This window comes from Coregonus lavaretus, assembly GCF_964263955.1.
Source record: "Coregonus lavaretus genome assembly, chromosome: 3".
NCBI classification, from domain to species: Eukaryota; Metazoa; Chordata; class Actinopteri; order Salmoniformes; family Salmonidae; genus Coregonus; species Coregonus lavaretus.
The window spans coordinates 55,733,736-55,757,578 of record NC_139990.1 but is presented as its reverse complement, the minus strand read 5'-3'; the positions used below and the strand labels follow the sequence as shown (position 1 = coordinate 55,757,578).

Sequence of the window (23,843 nt, the reverse complement as noted above, 5' to 3'; positions counted from 1 at the left end):
AACCCCAGAGAGGGGAGATGGGATATGGCCCTGTGTTTGCCATCCTGTAATTTAGGCTGCATTTAGACAGGCAGCCCAATTCTGATAATTTCCACTAATTGGCCATTTGACCAATCAGATCAGCTCTGAAAAAGATCTGATCTCTAGAGCAGAGTTGAGATGCCACATACCATGACATTCAAATCTGTTGCATGAATTTCCTTGATAACGATATGTAATGGCGTGTAATGGCTTCCTATTTCCATACATTTACAGGATTGACCAAGTGCCTCTTGGCTGAAAAACATGCTACAGTACATGAGTGTAATGCCGGATTAACAAAGTTCTGGTTTAGCAGGGGCCTGTTTAGAAGGGTGTAGTGTACCTTACAAAATAATCCTACAGGAATCCTGTAGGACTTTTAGTTAGGGGTTAGAGAATGTTCAGATAGAAATGTGTTGTGTAAAACAGAAATGATTGAGTCAGGTAGAATGCAATCGTGTTAGCTCAGTTTCTTACATTTATATATGAATGTTTTTCTTCACTGAATACACCCCAAGTCCCCGGTCACCATAGTGGAGCTCCGACCATCACAAAGCATGAGACCTTTTTGAAGTGGGGGAGAAAAACAGGTTTCTATACAGACTAGACTGGTCAACAGGTTTCTATACAGACTAGACTGGTCAACAGGTTTCTTTACAGACTAGACTGGTCAACAGGTTTATATACAGACTAGACTGGTCATTGTAAGGCTAACTACAAGGGGAACAAATCTATTATCTTAGAAGTGGCATTCTGGTGGTAGGTGTGGAGCGCCGATACTTCCGATTGGAAAGGCAACATGTGTGGGAATCTGGACACAATGAGTACTCATCATTCAAGGACAAGTCCACTACTGTGCAGACACCAAGTCGCCATGGAAACCAGCAAAACTGGGCCCACAGTACATAATGGGGTTTGTAGTAATAGTATGCGTGTAAGTCAGCTGTGAAGTTAATTTGATTATCTTCTCCCTAAAACACCACACCATACATAGAGCTCTCATATGAGGAGCCTGAACTACACCTCAAAGTTGAGTACAAATTTGACCTCTATCTCCTGCCTTTTGTAGAAATACTATACAAAATCTAATTAAAACATTGTCTATCTTGTGTAATAAGCACACTGTGCACAATCAAAAGTAGCATATTAAGTCATTTATTGTCCATTCACTCACACCTCACTAAGAAAATGTCCATAGAGTAGGATAACCCACTGCTACCATGTTTTATGTAATCTTACGACAACATAAATAAGCCATTACGCTGCTTCAGTCATGTGACAAGAAGTGCACCAACATTTGTATTTCATCATGTCGAATGAGATTAAGTTAATCTCTTTCATACCTGCAGTAATGCAGCTGAGCACACACAGAGTAACAAAAGTATTGTACCATCAGCTTACATGTCAAAGTAGTTTAGTAACTGTACTACAGCGCTTAAGAGGCATCCACTTGTTATAAATACTCAATCTACCGTACTAATTACAGCACAATAATAAATCATACATAAAAAAAAGTATCATAACATTTAAAAAAGTATAAAATCATGAATGCTCATATTACTGCCGTCTTTCTGAGAGATACAAAATCCATCTGTACAGGCGCAGTCTGGTAGAAAGGCCCTGTGTGTGTGTTAAAGAACCTCTTTGTTTGAGGTCCCAGCCGGTCTCAGTTGCTGTGCACCAGTGTGACGAAGAGGAAGAGGGAACAGAGGGAGATGGATCCAGTGAGCACCGCCTTCACCAGGAGGGCTGTCCAGCTCCCCAGCAGGAACACATGGACAAACAACCTGAGAGAAGTTAGAGGAAATTAGTAGGTGTCTATGAACAATTATTATGACGGTTGTGTAGCTTTGTTTTATACCAATATGTCAGTTGTTGGCTACTATGTAACTGATTGTTGCTAACGTCATATTATTATGATGGATTATGACATGAACTTGGAGGCGTCATTGTTTTCAGTACCATTTCAATAATGTAGTTTCTTCCGAAAAATAGGGGTTGGTCATCCCGACCGTTACACAACTGTAGCCATCAGTGTTTATAATGCTCTCTAGTGGTGTACAGAAAAACCTCAGTCCCCTCCCCAGAAAAGATAAGCACGATGAGCTCAAAACCAGTGCTGTGAGGGTGTCAATTTCTTCAGTATGCAGTTCCACAGTTCCCTTCCCTGGGTACGTTGAAGTATGTGATACTCACTCCATGAGGAAGGCCTTGTATACACACAGCCCAAGGAGTACAGTCACAGGCAGACGGAAGCTCTTCGGGAGGTCGTACCGCGTGAACATCCACACCACTGCTGCCATGGCGATATAGTGCACCTGAAATAGCAGACATGACACCGAATTTCCTTAAAAACTAGACCTCTTCCAAGCCCTCCACCGGAAATGTTATATTGATGAGTATTCATTATCTAAGTATTACCAGGCTGATGTTGGAGTCGAAGCTCATCTGTATGTACTTCCAGTCAAACTCAATGCCTCTGGCACCCACCCATAGAGGTATACACCTGGATGACAGGGCAAGAGGATTAAATACAAGAGACACCATTGCAATTAAACAAACTGCCAACTATACTACTGAGCTTGGGCAGTGAACGACTAATCTTTGCAGGCCTTGGCAGAAATGAATGTGAATCTGGAATGCACCCAATGAGAGAGAAAGAGAAACAGCAGGGGGACAGAGAAAGATAGAGAAAGAGAACGTACCTTGACATAACAAGCTCTGCTGTGGCCCATCCCATCGCTGCCACCATGATCTTGTACTCTCCCTTCCCAGCGTTCCTGGACATGACCAGATGCAGGCCCAGAAGGTCAGCTAGGTCCACCGTGGCCTTCATAAACTCACCAACAAAGTCGTACACGCCAGCTCCTCCCTCCCATGTGGGGAAAAATGTGGCTAGAAACAGCATCTGGAACAGAGATATTGTTAATGCAGTAACAAAAAAAAATGTTTTATTGTCACATACACCGGATAGGTGCAGTGAAACGTGTTGTTTTACAGGGTCAGCCATAGTAGTACGTCGCCCCTGGAGCAAATTAGGGGTAAGTGTCTTGCTCAAGGGCAAATCAACAGAATTTTCACCTTGTCGGCTGAGTATTCAAACCAGCGACCTTTCGGTTACTAACCGCTAGGCTACCTGCCGCCCTAGTAGGACACATTAACTAGTAGACTACATATTAGTAATCAAAGCAGTGTTTAGTCTGCATCCCAATGTGATCATCAGTTCTTTCAACAGAATGATGATACTTTTATTGTTTTTCAGAAAACAGACAGTTTGTTGTCAATGCTCACCTTGCATAGCTGCACAAATAGGTAGGTAGCTCCTGCTTGAACACATCTCCAGAATGCATTGTATTCTGATCTATAATAGGGATAGAGAGAGACATTGTTCAAAACATTCTAGTATACAGACACATGGTTGCCTACAGTGGCGGAGGATTGGCTGACCTCCTCCCAATCTGCAGACATTTCCAAGTAGATTAACATTTCACCCTCTAAAGTAAGGGTGGCTAGCTAGTGAACAGATCATAAAAATGACATGTTCAGTAGCTAAATGTATGGGGTCAATAACAAATTAATCTAATGCAGTTTATATAGCTGGAAAGAACAACCATGAAGACAGAGGTTTACGTATCAGAGGTGCTGATACTTACAATCCACTGCACTTGTAGGTGATAAAGTAGGGAAAATAAGCCAAGGCAATGCAATTCCCGAAATGAAAGAGCGTCATATTGCCAGGGAGTCCAACACTGGCGAATCCTCCAACGACTCTTTGAATGAATGAAGACAAGATAGCTATTAGCTAGCAACATTTATTGACACAACATTAGCTAGCTAGTTATTTCAGATTGACGAAGCATTGTAGCAGTCAATCTGACAGTAGCGTTACTTGCTAGCATCTTCTCCTCCTGCACGCTCAACGGGCTGATTATGTGCAAGGTCTAACATATTTCTTCCACTCGTATTGTAAATTGAAATCTGTTAGATAAATGAAATGCGTAGAAATAACACAGGTCTAAATGAAGATCGGCAAGAACCATTCACAAATACGTGTACTTACTCAGATTGAACGAGGGATTATTGAGATGCTAATGCTAGTTTGCTAACTCGTTGGATGAAGGACGGAAACTAGTTTTCCACTAGTTACCACAGCCACAAAGTCAAAATGGCTATATCGTAGAAAATTCATAAAAACATAAATGTGCCTTTTTGTCTTATTTTAAGGTTAGGGTTAGGCATAAGGTTAGCGGTGTGGTTAGGTTTAAAAACAGATTTTTAGAAGATAAATTGTAGAAATAGGCGGGGTTTATGACTTTGTGCGTGTGGTAACTAATGACGACCCGGAAACTACCAGTCCTACCTTTAAATGATTCCGGTTACCCTTGAAGTCTCCGTCCTATCTTTCCGCTCGTTTGCTTAGCGCCTTAGTTTAGTTATTCAAAGAGGGTCTTGTAAAGCAAATGTACGGAACAACAGAACGGAGTCATCATGGGTAACCGGAATAATTTCAAGTCAAGTTTCTGCAAAGATTGTTTAGTATGAAAAGGTTTTAAAACTTCGGTGGTTTCTTCTCTTCATGCATCGTCTTTCACATGAAAAATACAACTAATGACAATTTATAGGCCTAAGGATATTTGCAGTACTATAGCTAGCCTAAACAGCCGCTAGTGGGCGCTATTCTCCACTGACAAACGACGTGAGGAATAATAGCGCCATCTAGCGGCAGCAGGGCTACATAGTAGTCAAATCTCATTGAGTTAAAGGCAGTGCAGTGCAGGCAAAAACGTGATTTTCTAGCATTTTAAACACATTTCCAAACTATGAGCTTGGAATAGTACGGTGAAATTTTGAAAATTATTGTAGTGCCCTTTTAGTGTAAGAGCTGTTTGAAAAGACTGCCTGAAATTTCAGCCTGTTTTGGTGGGATGGAGTTTTGGCCTGCTGTTCGCTAAGAAGTAATTTTGGTTTCTTTTCGGTCATTTTAATTGAACACAATCACAGTAAGGTACTTAATTGTTACCCAGAAATGATTTGATATTGAGATATAAACGGCTACATTGGACCTTTAAAGAACATTATGGTCATTCAGGCATCCACAATGTGCAGCAGTCTAGGCTACAGTCTAATATAAAAATGTACAACCATGCAGCTATAATGACATTCCAAAATAATGGGTGTTGTGGCGTTTCATGTGAACAGCGTTGAATGCAGAAAATATACCATCTGTCATTTGGTTTACCTTATTGTGTTACAATATTTGCCACTAGATGTGTCCTGGGATTCCCGTTAGGCCAGGGTTAAATCAATTGCATTAGTGGACTTCCAGATAGCTTTCAGAATGCATTTGGATGTCCTTGATGGAGAATTGAGACTTGATTGAGAAACCGTCAGTCCCATGGCCTTACACCGTTCAATTCTGGTAGCAAACCTGGCTGAGAAGCCATCCAGTGCAATGTGCCCAACCAGATCGACAAATTGTATATCAATCATGTTTGAATCCTGGTCCTAGGTACCAACATGGTATGCATACTTTTCTTCCAGCATAGTATTAAAACTGTGCCCTGGCTAAAGCATCAGCTATTAAAACTGAGGTTTAGGGAATAACATTTGTTTCAATATCATTTTCACTAAACTGTGATGTTCAAAAAATGCAAATGTGCATATAAAATAAGTATAATCCTGTCATTAATGTAACAAACACATTATCATACAATTGTCACTTTATAATGCACCATCTTCATGTTCTGCATCCTATTGATTATCCTGAATGCAGATGACCACTTATTTGTCATTGTGTGAAAACATGTTCTTATAACACTGGGCAAACAGGAAACATGATCAACAACAAGGCAAGACAGAGACATTCTTAAAGATTTTCCAGATTTATTACTTTTTTAGTTACAATAGCTTGTCTTTCTCACTTGACTCTTAAACTATAATTCTTTAACACCAATATTACATGGTAACAGCCAGTATGGAAACAACTACGGCAATGCTCTGGGCAGACACAGAAACAAATACTGTCAAGTCAAAACCGTCTCAAAGTGGGACTTTTTCATAAAGGAAAAAACAAATACTCGTACACACAGCCTACGACAGAGACTAACTTTTCTTGTAGAGAGTGATGGAGGGCGGGGGGTGCTAGGGTGTGACACTGTGGCTTGGTTATGGAGGGTGTGAGTGCATGTAAAAGAGGGGGGTGGTCCCATTCCAGCTTTCTGGAGCCGGAAAGTTACTCCTTGGAATGCATGTACAGCAACAGGTCGGCGACACGGTGGCTGTAGCCAAACTCATTGTCATACCTGGGGAAACAGACAGAGATGGGGTCATAGTTTAGTTGAGGGCTGAGAATAACCAAAAAGGGGTCCACCATTAGCAGAGGAGGAACCATAGAATTAGAATGAAGAATTATTGAATATTTACTCTAAGGGAGGAACTTACCAGGAAATGAGTTTGACGAAGTTGTCATTGAGGGAAATGCCGGCGCCAGCATCAAAGATGGAGGAGTGGGTGTCTCCAATGAAGTCAGAAGACACAACCTGGTGGGACAGGAAACATGAGCACTGAGAAACCCACCAACATAACACCTGCAGTATACAGAGATCTATGTAATCTAGGAGCCCTGCTTTTTAACTACAACTTGCTAATAACACATAATACAATTGGCAGTTAAACTGAGCTCTATTGCCACTGCTGCTCATCATTCATGTTGACACATACATATTTTGTAATGAACTTACAGAGTCCTCAGTGTATCCCAGGTATCCCTTCATGGGTCCTTCGGCGGCCTTCTTGACAGCCTCCTTGATCTCAGCGTAGCTGCCGGGCCGGGACAGGCGGCAGGTCAGGTCCACCACCGACACATCAGCCACGGGCACACGGAAGGCCATGCCAGTCAGCTTGCTGACAGAGGAGAGGGAGAGAGGGAGAGAGAGAGAGAGAGCTCACATCCGCATTTATATAAGCAGCCTGTTTCATCAAGCACACATCTGCATTCAGCATCTTTGATAAGTAGTAGGCACAATCACATAAATGTATGCAAAACACACCCACCATATGAGGCTGCTGAGGGGAGGACGGCTCATAATAATGGCTGGAATGGAGTCAATGGAATGGTATCAACCACATGGAAACCATGTGTTTGATGTCATTCCATTCATTCCAACCAACCTCCTGTGACACACACACTCCATGTACTGACCCGTTGAGCTCAGGGATGACCTTGCCCACAGCCTTGGCAGCTCCGGTGGAGGCAGGGATGATGTTCTGGTGGGCACCACGGCCATCGCGCCATGCCTTGGCAGAGGGGCCGTCCACCGTCTTCTGGGTGGCGGTGTAGGCGTGGACTGTGGTCTTGAGAGGACGACCAGAGCGAAAGAGAGAAGAGAAAAGAAGGGAAAGATTAGCATTGGTTCCATAGTGTCAGTGGATGTGTCAATATGGATCATAGGACAAGAAGACATGCAGATGCTCCCTGCATGCTGGTCATGAAGATGCATGGACAGACAGTCTAAGAAGGACACTTACCATGAGGGCCTCCTCAATGCCGAAGTTGTCATGGATGACCTTAGCCAGGGGGGCAAGGCAGTTGGTGGTGCAAGATGCATTGCTGTGGATGACCAGAGAGAATTACAATAGGTCACCAATTCAGTTTAATCAATTATTCTAGCGTTAATAAAGTTGGACTATTCTTGAATATTGTTGTGAAGAGTTTGCCCTTTGATCAGGCAGGTATTGGTAAGGAATAAAGGGACTCACCTGACGATGGTCATGCTGGAGGGGTCGTACTTGTCCTCGTTGACTCCCATGACGAACATGGGGGCGTCGGGGGAGGGGGCAGACACAACCACCCGCTTGGCACCACCCTGGATGTGGGACTGTGGAAACAGAAAAGAAAACACATTAAGAAAGTCTCAAATCTTGCATGCACATGTAATACATCATATTGAATGCTTGTGTCTGGATCTGAGTGACATGTCCTAATACACCTGAGAACTGTTGATTGACTATGTTGATAAAGTCTTTTGAGTTTCATAGGTTTATTTTGACAAAGTACATTAGGGTTACTTATTTGGCTGCTGCAAGGCCTTGGTGAGATCTATAGTTATCAGTGCTTGAGGGGGGACAAGAGTGTCAGTGTTGTCTGTCTGTCTGTCTGTCTGTCTGTCTGTCTGTCTGTCTGTCTGGGTACTGCTACTTACAGAGGCCTTGTCAATGCTGAGGAAGACTCCAGTGGACTCAACGACGTAATCGGCACCAGCTTTACCCCATGGGATCTCATGGGGCTTCATACTAATGGAGAGAGAAGGGGAAGAGTTTTAATTTCACTGCATGAAAAAAAAACTGCATGCGAAAGTGATAGATAATCAAACATCACTATTTTCCTCTCATGACCAAATACCCATCATGTCTATCTCTCTCTTCTGCCTCCCTCCTTAAAGGAAAAATTCACCCATTTTGATTGTTATATCGTATTTGTGCATCTGAGCGATGTTCTATCGATTCCCTTGCTTTCATTCGATGCAACACGATACTGGATTTATTTCTGCCTGCTTGAACGGCAATAGCTCAGATACACATGAAAACATGAAATTACCCTGGGATCAATAAAACATAGCTCAGCGATGTAAAAATACGATATACAGATGTAGGATCTTAATTTGATCACTTTTGTTGATGAGAATTATCCTGCACAGCAGGAAATGTAAACTTGCAGTCTATTCAAGGTTTAAAAAGGCTTCTAAAGTTTGTAATTTCCACTTCAACATTTCAGACTTGATTTGCCCTAACGTAAAATGTATCAACCCCTACAAAAGATGTCTATTAATTAAAATTCACATTTCCTGTTGCTGCAGGATTATTTTCCTGCTGTAGCAAACTGGCTCAAATTAAGATCCTACAGCAGTAACATTCAAAATGGGTGAATATTTCCTTTAAGCCTCATTGTTATCACTGTGAGCTGGGCCTTGCAGACAGGTGGCGTGGCGCCAGCCCTCAAAAGGCCTATAGCAACACTGAGGAGATAATGGCCAGAGGGATTACAGACCACTGAGGTAATACTCTATGAGCCAGGGAGAAAGAGGCATACACATGCTCAATCCCAAATCAACCTAGCCCCATAGAATGGAGCTTCACTCAGACATACAGAAATGCCATTCCAGTGGCCCTCGCACACACACGCAAGCGCGCATGAGCACACGTGATGATGTCATCACTCACCACTGGAATACGGAGATGGAGTGGTCGTCCACAATCAACTTCCCGTCCTCCATGCTCACCTCACCCTTGTAACGGCCGTGGGTGGAGTCATACTTGAACATGTAAACCTGTGGAGAAAGAGAATGTTAGAGAAAAACAAAGGTGACATTGCAAGGTTATCAGTTCATTACACATAACAGGGTAGTTGGTGTGTTATTACAGTAAATAGTACCACGTAAGCACACAGGTAGTGTGGTCTGGCCTCCTCTGCTTAATATGGCAGGGTGACATTTTATATGAAGGCTGTTGATTGAGGGACTGTGAAAGAGACTCAGCTCACCATGTACTGCAGGTCAATGAAGGGATCGTTGATGGCAACAACTTTGATTCCCTTCTGCAGGCAGGCCCTGAGGACCAGGCGGCCGATACGGCCAAATCTGGACAGAGAGAGGGAAAGGGTGGATTCAGTACCCAGACACAGGGCGACATGGGATTGCTCCCCTAAAAACATTCTAAAATTCCCTCGTCCGGCCTCTGTGTATTGGGACTGTTGTGAAAAATTCCAGATGATGCTAAATCAACATGTTTGAGTTAGGATTTACACGTCATGTGGATGTGTGACTGAAGAAATGTGTGTACTTGACCGTGTGACTGTGTTGTACGCGTGTTTGTGTGCTTTCCTTGGGGTGCTAATTTACAGTGTAATCCTCATTATCTGTTAACAGTGCTGTCCTCCTCTTCCCATCTAACACTGACTCCCCTCAACACCACACCTTCTGGGGCCGGTTGCACCAGTTGGCCGTAAGTGGGTCGTAACTCTACATCCGACGTAAAAAGTCAGCCCTTCTATGAGCTATGCCTGGGCGTAGATTCAAAGCCTAGTAGGGAGCAGGCCTATGGTGTAAAATTGGGACGATCTTCTTTCATGATATGCACAGAAAATAATAGCAATCTATATTTTCAAAAGGATGTGAGTGTCGTGTTCATATTACACAGCCTCTGTGGGCTTTCCGAGTTGCCTATGCGCCTATGCGTCAATAATACACTTGATTTATGCTACATACCATGCTAAATGTGTCTGATCAGATATTAGCAAACGAATAGATGAGCTGCCACCTCCACTTATTTGCCCAACCAGAGATCAAATAACCAAATACTGTATACAACGGAGATTCTGTGAAACAAAATCACATTGATTGATTATCAGACAAGTCAAAGGCTTCTGGGTGATCTGAGAAGTCAGTCCCGTGTAGCTCAGTTGGTAGAGCATGGTGTTTGCAACGCCAGGGTTGTGGGTTCGATTCCCACGGGGGGCCAGTATGAAAATGTATGCACTCACTAAGTCGCTCTGGATAAGAGCGTCTACTAAATGACTAAAATGTAATAATAATACTTTTACAATTTGTAGAAACAATGAGAATAGAAGGGTCACAGTACAGTTGAAAAATATATGGCAAATAGAAATCCAATATGGATGGTGTTAAGAGATAGATGGGAGGTGTTGAATGGAGCTGAAGGATGGGACTATAACAACTAACAACAACAAGATAACTAATGTAAAGCATACTGTGTTCATAATAAGTCTATACGTTATAGGTTGAGAGCTTTTGTGAAAGAGCACAGTTAGAAAGATATGGCATATAGAAGCAAACCGGATGGACATCATTAAAATGATCGGAGAGGTTGAGGGTAGAGGAAGTTCAGGAGTAAAAACAAACTAAATTGAATTATTGTAAAATTGACTGTGTCCATGAAATGTACAGACGTGGTCAAAAGTTTTGAGAATGACACAAATACTAATTTTCACAAAGTGCTGCCTCAGTTTTGATGATGGCAATTTGCATATACTCCAGAATGTCATGAAGAGTGATCAGATGAATTGCAATTAATTGCAAAGTCCCTCTTTGCCATGAAAATGAACTTAATCCCCAAAAAACATTTCCACTGCATTTCCGCCCTGCAACAAAAGGACCAGCTGCCATCATGTCAGTGATTCTCCCGTTAACACAGGTGAGAGTGTTGACGAGGACAAGGCTGGAGATCCCTCTGTCATGCTGATTGAGTTAGAATAACAGACTGGAAGCTTTAAAAGGAGGGCGGTGCTTGTAATCATTGTTCTTCCTCTGTTAACCATGGTTACCTGCAAGGAAACACGTGCCGTCATCATTGCTTTGGACAAAAAGGGCTTCACAGGCAAGGATATTGCTGCTAGTAAGATTGAACCTAAATCAACCATTTATTGGATCATCAAGAAATTCAAGGAGAGAGGTTCAATTGTTGTGAAGAAGGCTTCAGGGCGCCCAAGAAAGTCCAGCAAGCGCCCGGACCATCTCCTAAAGTTGATTCAGCTGCGGGATCGGGGCACCACCAGTGCAGAGCTTGCTCAGAAATGGCAGCAGACAGGTGTGAGTGCATCTGCACGCACAGTGAGGCGAAGACTTTTGGAGGATGGCCTGGTGTCAAGAAGGGCAGCGAGGCAGCCACTTCTCTCCAGGAAAAACATCAGGGACAGACTGATATTCTGCAAAAGGTACAAGGATTGGACTGCTGAGGACTGGGGTAAAGTCATTTTCTCTGATGAATCCCCTTTCCGATTGTTTGGGGCATCCGGAAAACACCTTGTCCAGAGAAGACAAGGTGAGCGCTACCATCAGTCCTGTGTCATGCCAACAGTAAAGCATCCTAAGACCATTCATGTGTGGGGTTGCTTCTCAGCCAAGGAAGTGGGCTCACTCACAATTTTGCCTAAGAACACAGCCATGAATAAAGAATGGTACCAACACATCCTCGGAGAGCAACTTCTCCCAACCATCCAAGAACAGTTTGGTGACGACCAATGCCTTTTCCAGCATGATGGAGCACCTTGCCATAAGGCAAAAGTGATAACTAAGTGGTTCAGGGAACAAAACATCGACATTTTGGGTCCATGGCCAGGAAACTCCCCAGACCTTAATCCCATTGAGAACTTGTGGTCGATCCTCAAGAGGCGGGTGACAAACAAAAACCCACAAATTCGGACAAACTCCAAGCATTGATTATGCAAGAATGGGCTGCCATCAGTCAGGATGTGGCCCAGAAGTTAATTGACAGCATGCCAGGGTGGATTGCAGAGGTCTTGAAAAAGAAGGGTCAACACTGCAAATATTGACTCTTTGCATAAACTTAATGTAATTGTCAAAAAAGCCTGACACTTATGGAATGCTTGTAATTATACTTCAGTATACCATAGTAACATCTGACAAAGATATCTCATAACACTGAAGCAGCGAACTTTGTTATGACCAATACTTGTGTCATTCTCAAAACTTTTTACCACGACTGTATATAGTATGTATAAACTGGAAGTAGAGGCCTAAGCGGGAAGGGGTTGGAAACTAATAAAGGGAAATATATTTTTTTTAAAGGATATGTATGTATATATATGTATGTGTGTATATATACAGTGGGGAGAACAAGTATTTGATACACTGCCGATTTTGCAGGTTCTCCTACTTACAAAGCATGTAGAGGTCTGTAATTTTTATCATAGGTACACTTCAACTGTGAGAGACGGAATCTAAAACAAAAATCCAGAAAATCACATTGTATGATTTTTAAGTAATTAATTTGCATTTTATTGCATGACATAAGTATTTGATACATCAGAAAAGCAGAACTTAATATTTGGTACAGAAACCTTTGTTTGCAATTACAGAGATCATACGTTTCCTGTAGGTCTTGACCAGGTTTGCACACACTGCAGCAGGGATTTTGGCCCACTCCTCCATACAGACCTTCTCCAGATCCTTCAGGTTTCGGGGCAATACGGACTTTCAGCTCCCTCCAAAGATTTTCTATTGGGTTCAGGTCTGGAGACTGGCTAGGCCACTCCAGGACCTTGAGATGCTTCTTACGGAGCCACTCCTTAGTTGCCCTGGCTGTGTGTTTCGGGTCGTTGTCATGCTGGAAGACCCAGCCACGACCCATCTTCAATGCTCTTACTGAGGGAAGGAGGTTGTTGGCCAAGATCTCGCGATACATGGCCCCATCCATCCTCCCCTCAATACGGTGCAGTCGTCCTGTCCCCTTTGCAGAAAAGCATCCCCAAAGAATGATGTTTCCACCTCCATGCATCACGGTTGGGATGGTGTTCTTGGGGTTGTACTCATCCTTCTTCTTCCTCCAAACACGGCGAGTGGAGTTTAGACCAAAAAGCTCTATTTTTGTCTCATCAGACCACATGACCTTCTCCCATTCCTCCTCTGGATCATCCAGATGGTCATTGGCAAACTTCAGACGTGCCTGGACTTGCGCTGGCTTGAGCAGGGGGACCTTGCGTGCGCTGCAGGATATTAATCCATGACGGCGTAGTGTCTTACTAATGGTTTTCTTTGAGACTGTGGTCCCAGCTCTCTTCAGGTCATTGACCAGGTCCTGCCGTGTAGTTCTGGGCTGATCCCTCAACTTCCTCATGATCATTGATGCCCCACGAAGTGAGATCTTGCATGGAGCCCCAGACCGAGGGTGATTGACCGTCATCTTGAACTTCTTCCATTTTCTAATAATTGCGCCAACAGTTGTTGCCTTCTCACCAAGCTGCTTGCCTATTGTCCAGTAGCCCATCCCAGCCTTGTGCAGGTCTACAATTGTATCCCTGATGTCCTTACACAGCTCTCTGGTCTTGGCCATTGTGGAGAGGTTGGAGTCCGTTTGATTGAGTGTGTGGACAAGTGTATTTTATACAGGTAACGAGTTCAAACAGGTGCAGTTAATACAGGTAATGAGTGGAGAACAGGAGTGCTTCTTAAAGAAAAACTAACAGGTCTGTGAGAGCCGGAATTCTTACTGGTTGGTAGGTGATCAAATACTTATGTCATGCAATAAAATGCAAATTAATTACTTAAAAATCATACAATGTGATTTTCTGGATTTTTGTTTTAGATTCCGTCTCTCACAGTTGAAGTGTACCTATGATAAAAAAATTACAGACCTCTACATGCTTTGTAAGTAGGAAAACCTGCAAAATCGGCAGTGTATCAAATACTTGTTCTCCCCACTGTATATAGGCCACTCCATCTGGCCTTGATTATTATTGCCTTCCTCCTCTCAGGTAAATAGGCCACTCCATCTGGCCTTGATTATTACTGCCTTCATCCATCCTCTCAGGTAGATAGGCCATTCCATCTGGCCTTGATTATTACTGTATGTGTCCATATCCTCTGTCACTCCTCCTGAGTCATGTTCATTTGAACAAGGCCTATCTGTGTGTGATGATTAATATCTGGCCCCTTCTGTCTCCTTCCAACTGTGATTGATTATTACTGTCTTCATCCTGTTTCAGCCTAGCCCCTCCATCATTGCTCTATTTTTAGGAGACTTTCTGATGTCTCCTGTGCTACCTGAACAGTGAACAGGGTCTGACCATTATTACCGCAAATAATATCTCTGAATAAGGTCAAGTTGAGCAGAACAGTCACTGGTGTCATCAAAAATTACAGACCTCTACATGCTTTGTAAGTAGGAAAACCTGCAAAATCGGCAGTGTATCAAATACTTGTTCTCCCCACTGTATATATATTTGCGAGAAAAAAACACATATGGGGGATTGGAAGTGATGCAGACAATTACATTGATGGAAGTTACAATCTATCTGCAATATTAAAGCTGATCTACCCCCTAGAACAAAATAAAGAAAAAAGGCAAAGGCTTTTAATTGGGATATAGCCTAGGCTACTACGCCAGTGAAGAGCTAAATAATCCACCTGTTATACTAGGCTAGTGTAGGCTACATAACATGCTAGCAAAATGTTCTGATAACACTGTTAGATGAGCACTCACCTCAACTTGGCTAACATTTTCCCAGCCTAATTGTCACCAAATATCTCAATGGAGATTCAGTGAAAACAAAAATCTGACATTGATTGATTTATCAAGACGAGTCCCGACGCTTGTCTCAAAGCAGTGCGATGGCGCGGTCCCAATCATAATGGTGCTGAAGTTATAGTTGACCACACACGGCTATTACTTTAAAGTATTTCAAATGGTTGAATGACTTTGGGAGTTTCAGTAAGCAACAATATGATAAATACCTTCAATGGCATTAGCCTACTTTTTTCCAATAGTTTCATCATTCAGTGATATTCATTCCCACAGTAATTATTGATTAACCCATCCAGATGTGGTTAAGAAAACGTGCATGCATAGTGGTGGGCTTTGTGAAGAGATGGGACATGCCTCGCAAAGTTTAGAACTGTCACGAGGATGGTGACAGCCTCGTAACGGGCGCTGCCTAGCAACCATCATTATGAAGCATCAAATCTCATGAACGCGCACTGCTTACACCAGACTTAACTACGACTAGTCTTATTTTTGGTTGGTGCAACAGGTGTAAATTCTGATCCCAACGTTGGACGTAGCTAAGCCCGAACTAGCATTTAAGACCAACTTTATGCCCAACTGGTGCAACTGGCCCCTGATGACAACAACAGGCTCTGTGGGGGCCGACTGATACCCAGAGGAAGACGACCAATGTCTGTTCAGTGTTCATTGTTTGCTGCTCCCAAATGCGATTTACACTATAGAGCCTTCAGTTATCAGTGTGTTTTGCAATTGCATTGCACCTTTATATTGCTTCATAGCCTGTTATTATTACATAACTAGTGTTAACTGGGGCTGGATGTCTTTGTTGGTGCACATGATGGGTCATTTCCCATTTTTTGAATGGCAGTGTTTAACACGGTTTTTGATAAATATGCAACAATTTGTGTATTAAAGGTGAATGTAACGCTAACCCGTTGATTCCAACACAGAGGTCTGACATAGTTGCTGTTGATTGGGTTGTAGTGGTGAACCTGAAACAAGAAGAAATGAGAAAACATTAGGAAGCTTATTGCAACAAAAGCGTCTCTCCCTGTAGAAACAGCAAAGTCTTGCAAATGTACAGCTTTCACAAAGAGGGTAGGACTAACTAACACTGAAGTTTCCCAGGCCGTCTATTCCCGCAGAGCACAGTGCCTAGAATCTGCAATCAATCTTTTTTTCTATAACCGCAGAGAAAGTAGTGCCACAGTTTAATCTGTCGAGTTACGTAACAGCAGTTAGCTCAGTCAAACACTTGTTCTGCTACGTAGTGCAGGACTAGGTGGCCTAGTGCTGGAAGAGAGAGGGAGGTGTAGTGGCGCAGTGGTCTAAGGCACTGCATCGCAGCGCTAGCTGTGCCACTAGAGATCCTGGTTCGAATCCAGGCTCTGTCGTAGCCGGCCGCGACCGGGAGACCCATGGGGCGGCGCACAATTGGCCCAGCGTCTGCTAAATGACTAAAATGTAATGTAAATGTGTAGGCTAGATTTGTGTCTCTAACTTGGCTATGGGAGGCTCCATTGTCTCTGGGCCTGTTTAACATGCCAGACAGAGAGTTGAGGAACTGAAGCAACAGGCCCAGACTTCCTATTCAGAGGACTTCCTTTCTGTAGACTCCATGGGAAACCAGCCCAGTATGGAACAAACACTGGGTTCTAGGCTCCTCCCTTCTAGCCTGTCTGAATCCACAAGGGACATAAATCAGTAGCTCTCCTCTCCTCTGCAATGTTAACTCTCACTGTATTACAGGCCTGTGGTGCCAGGCCAGTCTTATTACTTTACAGAGGCTGTGGTGTGTAAGGAACGATAAAACACAGCCTTCCACTTTAACATTCTGGTTTAATAGGAGACTAGGCTATTCGTCTACTTTGACTTCTCCAATGGTCCCATATTGGAGGATTGGACACGGACATGCTTATCTGTTATCTCAGCTCAACTGAGCAGGTAGCTTAGTGGTTAAGCGCGTTGTGCTAGTAACCGAAAGGTTGCTGGTTCTAATCCCCGAGCCGACTAGGTGAAAAATCAGTCGATGTGCCCTTGAGCAAGGCACTTAACCCTCATTGCTCTGGATAAGAGTGTCTGCTAAATGACAAAAAAATAAAAACTTGCATGGAAACGTATAAATATGAGCCTTGGGTAGGGTCTAGTTTTCAGTGCCAATCTGACATATACATATTACTTTATGGGCAAGCTGCTGCATGTTTGGTATTTCTGACAGAGTGAGTGGCAGTGCAGGAGCATGTTTGGAGGTTTCTAGAAACACTGAGATAGGCTACTGAGAAAGGAGGGTTGGAACATAGTCAAGTATATAACCTCATCGGCCCTATAAGGACTGGGGAGGGAGAGGAGTCAAACAGAGAGACGTGTGTAGGAAGGGGGAAGATGACCATTAGCCAGAGACACAGGAAGCAGATGTGTGTGAACAAGATAGATATGAGACACTTCCTGTTACTAGAAAGCAATTTATTACAGCTGAGACTATAAAAATAAGGCTTTAATTATGTCTTTACAACCCGTTTGAGCAAGTCAAAGATACATGTTCAACCAAATTATGTAGCCTAGCCAAAAAAGTGTTGGTTAGCAATGCTGAAGGTCAGTTTTTGAGGTCGGGAGAGGTTTTAACAAATTTTTTAGGCAAGACTTGCAAAATACAGTTGGCCAATAACATCACTGCCAGGTCTGTTGGAGGATGGACCACATAACTGTAAGTTACTACCCTTGGCTATCACAAAGTGATGCAACAATCAGGAAATTCCTGCTTTTTCATTTTGCAGCCATGAAAACGTTTGTTGGAAATTGATGTGGCAAACTCTTGTGAATATCAATGTAGAAACACTGTTGTTATAAACAAGTCATAGCCCTAGGCTATAGATCTATCTCTGCATCATATTTACCATAATCTGTATTGCTTTATAGGTGACATTTAAACCAATAAAGCAAATGACAGACCCATTATTAATCAATTTCAACTGAAAAACAAACAGATTTTTTTTTCAACAAAGGAGACAATTGATTTGTCCTAGTCTGCCATGATGACAGATAGTGATTTTGGCTGCACATGGAGGTCCAATGAGGTCCAATCTAACAGGACTAAAATAACATTTAGGTCTATAAAAAATCCATCACCATGCCCAGTTCAAAGGAAAGGTAAATGTAGTTTGTTTCTTCTCTCAAGTTAGGATAAATGATTAGGCCATAGCCTAGCCTTGCTGTAACCTTACCTAAATAAAACTATAATCTGAAATTACATGGTTATTAACACATCAGCAACTGACTGTAAGAGCAGATGTTATGCCTAAAATTAGTCCTTGAAAAAGCCTGAGTGCCTTTTTGTAACCTTATCAACAAGTGAAGGGGTCACCATAACCTCTACACCAGATATACTGATATAAAAACCCTGGAGAGATAGGCTATATTGGGTCATGTCTAGAAGGGATCCAGCTTTTGTCAAATTAACATACAAAGTAGATAGTTTTTTGCATTTTTGCTAACTCTAACCCTTTTTCTAACCTTAACCTAATTCTCCTAACCTGCTATGTTAATTATCCTAACATGCTACAAAAAGTCAAAAGCCGGAACCCTTCTAGTCATGACCCTATATGAAGGGAGTGCCAGTTATCATCCATTACCTTTTCCACTCCGAGCTGAGGGTCATCGAAATGGATGCACAGAAACAATCCATACACGGAACAGAACTAGTACTGAACTCTCTGGGCATTAGGCTAGACTAGTGGGGACAAAGCCCTTGGGGCTAAAACACCTCAGACCAATCGAAGCGACACTTTGGGCAATCAACTCGAAATAGCTATAAATAGGCCTAGGTTTTTCCAACGGATTGTCTTGGTTGTCTAATGTCTAGCACCCGTTTCAAACTGTCACGCCCTGACTCTGAGGACTTGTATTTGTTGAGTCAGGGTGTGTATCTTCTGTGTTGGGTTTGCTAGTTTGTTTTCTATGTTTTAGATCTAGAATGTGTAGATCTATATTGGCCGTGGTGGTTCCCAATCAGAGGCAGCTGTAGCTCGTTGTCTCTGATTGGGGACCATACTTAGGCAGCCGTTTGGCACCTGTTAGTTGTGGGATCTTGTTCCGTGTAAGGTATGTTTGTGTGTTACCTTGGACTTCACGTTTCGTTTGTTGTTTTGTCGCGTGTTCATTCGTTAAATAAACATGTATGCTTATCACGCTGCGCCTTGGTCCTTGTCGTTCGTAAATGATCGTGACACAAACTGTCTGGGTGTAGGCTATAACGTGAGGGTTATACAAAAGCAACATACAACATATCCTTAATATATTATTTATTTACTTGGTTAACTAAGTGTAGTAAGCTATGCAAAACTACATACAGTGGATTGCGAAAGTATTCACCCCTCTTGGCATTTTTCCTATTTTGTTGCCTTACAACCTGGAATTAAAATTGATTTTTTTGGGGGGGGTTGTATCATTTGATTTACACAACATGCCTACCACTTTGAAGATGCAAAATATTTTTTATTGTGAAACAAACAAGAAATAAGCCAAAAACAGCAAACTTGAGCGTGCATAACTATTCACCCCCCCAAGTCAATACTTTGTAGAGCCACCTTTTGCAGCAATTACAGCTGCAAGTCTCTTGAGGTATGTCTCTATAAGCTTGGCACATCTAGCCACTGGGATTTTTAACCATTCTTCAAAGCAAAACTGCTCCAGGTCCTTCAAGTTGGATGGGTTCCGCTGGTGTACAGCAATCTTTAAGTCATACCACCATGACTAGGCCATTCCAAGACATTTAAATATTTCCCCTTAAACCACTCAAGTGTTGCTTTAGCAGTATGCTTAGGGTCATTGTCCTGCTGGAAGGTGAACCTCTGTCCCAGTCTCAAATCTCTGGAAGACTGAAACAGGTTTCCCTCAAGAATTTCCCTGTATTTAGCGCCATCCATCATTCCTTCAAATCTGACCAGTTTCCCAGTCCCTGCCGATGAAAAACATCCCCACAACATGATGCTGCCACCACCATGCTTCACTGTGGGGATGGTGTTCTCGGGGTGATGAGAGGTGTTGGGTTTGCGTTTTCCTTGATGGCCAAAAAGCTCAATTTTAGTCTCATCTGACCAGAATACCTTCTTCCATATGTTTGGGGAGTCTCCCACATGCCTTTTGGCGAACACCAAACGTGTTTGCTTATTTTTTTCTTTAAGCAATGGCTTTTTTCTGGCCACGCTTCTGTAAAAGCTCAGCTCTGTGGAGTGTACGGCTTAAAGTGATCCTATGGACAGATACTCTAATCTCCGCTGTGGAGCTTTGCAGCTCCTTCAGGGTTATCTTTGGTCTCTTTGTTGCCTCTCTGATTAATTCCCTCCTTGCCTGGTCCGTGAGTTTTGGTGGGCGGCCCTCTCTTGGCAGGTTTGTTGTGGTGCCATATTCTCTACATTTTTTAAAATAATGGATTGAATGGTGCTCCGTGGGATGTTCAAAGTTTCTGATATTTTTTTATAACCCAACCCTGATCTGTACTTCTCCACAACTTTTTTCCCTGACCTGTTTGGAGAGCTCCTTGGTCTTCATGGTGCCGCTTGCTTGGTGGTGCCCCTTGCTTAGTGGTGTTGCAGACTCTGGGGCCTTTCAGAACAGGGGTATATATACTGAGATCATGTGACTCTTAAATAAAGTCCACCTGTGTGCAATCTAACTAATTATGTGACTTCTGAAGGTAATTGGTTGCACCAGATCTTATTTAGGGGCTTCATAGCAAAGGGGGTGAATACATATGCAGGCACCACTTTTCCGTTATTTACTTTTTTGAAACAAGTTGTTTTTTTTCATTTCACTTCACCAATTTGGACACTTTTGTGTATGTCCATTACATGAAGTCCAAATAAAAATCCATTTAAATTACAGGTTGTAATGCAAAAAAAATAGGAAAAAAATGCCAAGGGGGATGAATACTTTTGCAAGCTACATATTTAATTGTACTAGTATCATAAGGTCAAGTCAAGTACCTTACTGAATATGCTTAGGATCTGTAGTATCCTCCTATGAGCAATAAGTCTTAGGACTCCTCACAACTCCCCTCTCCACAGCTTGCAGGCCTCCATGTAAGACTGCTGTGCTGCAGCAAGGTAGGATTTGGCGCAGTCTTTGAAAGGACACACAGGATTGCCCTTGCATCTGGTTGGTGTAACGTTAGACAATTTGATAATCTGTGCCTGTGTGAGTATGTTGTGTGTGTGTGTGTGTGTGCCTGTATGCCTGTGTGTGGCTCCCATTGCACCACAACTAACCCAGCTGGCTTATCCTAATCTGCTTGTTCCTCCAGTCTGTGGTCTTTTTAAAGAGCCCCAGAATGCATTGCGTATGCTGCCTGGATTGACTGGCCTATAATGAACCAACTGGGCCAAGCTCACAGTGAATCCTCCTCACATAATGCAGTCACACTGACTCCCAATGAATAGCATCTGTCCCTCAGCTCCATTCACTGCACCAGTGGGGAATTGAAACTACCAGTCTGGAGCTTGATATTTACAATTTAATTTATTCAGTAAAATTATATTTCAGTAACATTGAACGTTTGGATAAGGACATTAAAAAGATGTCATCAAGTTAGACTGTCTGGCCATCTTCAATTCTCCTTGCCACACAGGCATCACAGTATGCCCGAGTGGCGCAGTGGTCTAAGGCACTGTATTGAAGTGCTAGCTGTGCAGTGGTCTAAGGCACTATATTGCAGTGCTAGCTGTGCCACTAGAGATCCTGGTTCGAATCCAGGCTCTGTTGTAGCCGGCCGCGACCCATGGGGCGGCGCACAATTGGCTAAGCGTCGTCCAGGGTAGGGGAGGGATTGGCCGGCAGGGATGTAGCTCAGTTGGTAGAGCATGCAGGGTTGTGGGGTTGATTCCCACGGGGGGCCAGTATAAAAAATATATATATTTAAAAAAAGATGTATGCACTCACTAACTGTAAGTTGCTCTGGATAAGAGTGTCTGCTTTAATCCAAGATGGCGTAGTAGTGCAGTCCTGTTTTTGTCGTGTCTGTAAATAGCCTGTAAATACCCTGTTTTTTTGTATTTTTCGTACATATTTCCCTATCAGACTTTTCATCCTTCTACCAAATATACTTTCCTGCAACCCGCCTCACTCAATGTGGAACGGATTCTATTATTGACTTACCTTTTATCTAGAATCTCCAGTTGAAACTAGCTAGCCAGCTAACTAGCTACTTGCTATTAGCCACAGTTAGCGGTATTTCACCCAGAACATTGGATTTTTCTGCCGGAATAATTTAATCACTGGACATTAATCACAGGATCGCAACTAGTAGCCGCAACCGAATGGATGTTGCTGTTTGGCTAATCACCACTGCCCCCGATGCAAGCACCAGTTAGCCTCGAGCTAGCCTAGAGCCAGGCCCATATCCCGGCTATCTACCTCTCGGTCTACCGGACGGGAGTAGCCAGCTAACTAGCTACTTGCTATTAGCTACCGTTAGCAGTTTTTCACCATTGTCCGTGGCCTGCACCACCTACCGGCCAGCTCTAGCCTGGACTCTACCGGCCAGTCTGCACTGTCTGCACAGCGCGTTATCGACCCAGAACATATCAGTTTTTCTGCCGGAATCACTGAATCACTGGACCTTTAACTCCGGATTCATCGCTACCAGCTAGCTGCAACAAAATGGACGTTGTGGTTTGGCTAATCATCCTGAGCTAGGCCCATCTCCCGGCTATCTACCTCTCTGTCAACCGGACGGGACCACCTAGTGTTGACACGGAGCCCCGCCGATCCTACACGACTGGTCTGCCGACGAAATCGTCTGATGTGGTTCCAACAGGCTTCCCGTTACGACGTCGACCACGAAGATTCCATCTGCTAGCCCCGGCCCGCTAGCACACGCTAGCCGTGGCCTCTTGCTCGCTAGTGCTTTAGCAGCCCCCGAACTACCTCCGAACTATCCTATTGCTGTTCACCGGACCTTATGATAACTCAGCTATACAGCTGATGCCTGCTGGACTGTTCCTTTTTACGGTACCGCATCCTGTTTATGTTTAGCCTCAGCCCAAACTGTGTCGTCATTACCAGTTGTTGTCTTAGCTCTCTCAAATTACACCTGTGATTGCTTTATGCCTCTCTCCCATGTCAATATGGTTTGCTTATTGCTGTTTCGGTTATTTTTAATTGTACTATTTCACTGTAGATCCCCCAGCCCAGCTAAACCTGCCTTAGATAGCTCCTTTGTCCCACCCCCCATACACGCGGAGACCGACTCAATCATTGCCTCCAGTGATGCCATCTCTTTCATTGTTACCCAACGCTTAGGTTTACCTCCACTGTACTCATATCCTTCCATATCCTTGTCTGTACATAATGCCCTGAATCTTTTCTACAACGCCCGGAAATCTGCCCCCTTTATTCTATGTACCCAACGCACTAGAAGACGAGTTCTTAAAGCCTTTAGCCGTATCCTTATTCTAGTCCTCCCCTGTTCCTCTGGTGATGTAGAGGCTAACCCAGGCCCTGCAGCCCTCAGTATCACTCCTACTCCCCAGGCGCCATCATTTGTTGACTTCTGTAATCGCAAAAGCCTTGGTTTCTTGCATGTTAATATCAGAAGTATACTTCCTAAGTTTGAGTTTTTCACTGCGTTAGCACACTCCGCCAACCCTGATGTTCTAGCAGTGTCTGAATCCTGGCTTAGGAAGGCCACCAAAAATTCTGAAATGTCCATCCCCAACTATAACATTTTCCGTCTAGATAGAACTGCCAAAGGGGGTGGAGTTGCAATCTACTGTAGAGATAGCCTGCAGAGC

General features: G+C 43.3%; 2 protein-coding genes across 3 annotated transcripts in view; both read right to left on the bottom strand.

Annotated features, from left to right (window-relative positions):
• Positions 1 to 1,160: 1,160 nt before the first annotated feature.
• Positions 1,161 to 4,362, bottom strand: LOC311116412 (BOS complex subunit TMEM147). Its single transcript, XM_084157412.1, has 7 exons — positions 4,082 to 4,362; positions 3,675 to 3,791; positions 3,313 to 3,382; positions 2,727 to 2,929; positions 2,443 to 2,527; positions 2,218 to 2,339; positions 1,161 to 1,808 (listed from the first exon to the last, which is right to left on the bottom strand). The coding sequence occupies exons 2-7, from the start codon at positions 3,749 to 3,751 to the stop codon at positions 1,688 to 1,690; spliced, it is 678 nt and encodes a 225-aa protein (XP_084013538.1). The 5' UTR covers positions 3,752 to 3,791; positions 4,082 to 4,362; the 3' UTR covers positions 1,161 to 1,687.
• A 1,520-nt stretch (positions 4,363 to 5,882) lies between these two features.
• Positions 5,883 to 23,843, bottom strand: part of LOC311116365 (glyceraldehyde-3-phosphate dehydrogenase) — a 28,778-nt gene continuing 10,817 nt past the window's right edge. For both annotated transcript variants that reach the window (XM_084157406.1, XM_084157407.1), the window contains exons 2-11: positions 15,990 to 16,049; positions 9,560 to 9,656; positions 9,241 to 9,347; positions 8,223 to 8,313; positions 7,780 to 7,898; positions 7,549 to 7,630; positions 7,223 to 7,374; positions 6,762 to 6,924; positions 6,463 to 6,560; positions 5,883 to 6,323 (exon numbers count right to left, since the gene is read on the bottom strand). In XM_084157406.1, the coding sequence (XP_084013532.1) occupies positions 6,254 to 6,323; positions 6,463 to 6,560; positions 6,762 to 6,924; positions 7,223 to 7,374; positions 7,549 to 7,630; positions 7,780 to 7,898; positions 8,223 to 8,313; positions 9,241 to 9,347; positions 9,560 to 9,656; positions 15,990 to 16,049 (1,039 nt within the window). In that variant the 3' untranslated portion in view covers positions 5,883 to 6,253. The remainder of the gene's footprint in view (positions 6,324 to 6,462; positions 6,561 to 6,761; positions 6,925 to 7,222; positions 7,375 to 7,548; positions 7,631 to 7,779; positions 7,899 to 8,222; positions 8,314 to 9,240; positions 9,348 to 9,559; positions 9,657 to 15,989; positions 16,050 to 23,843) is intronic.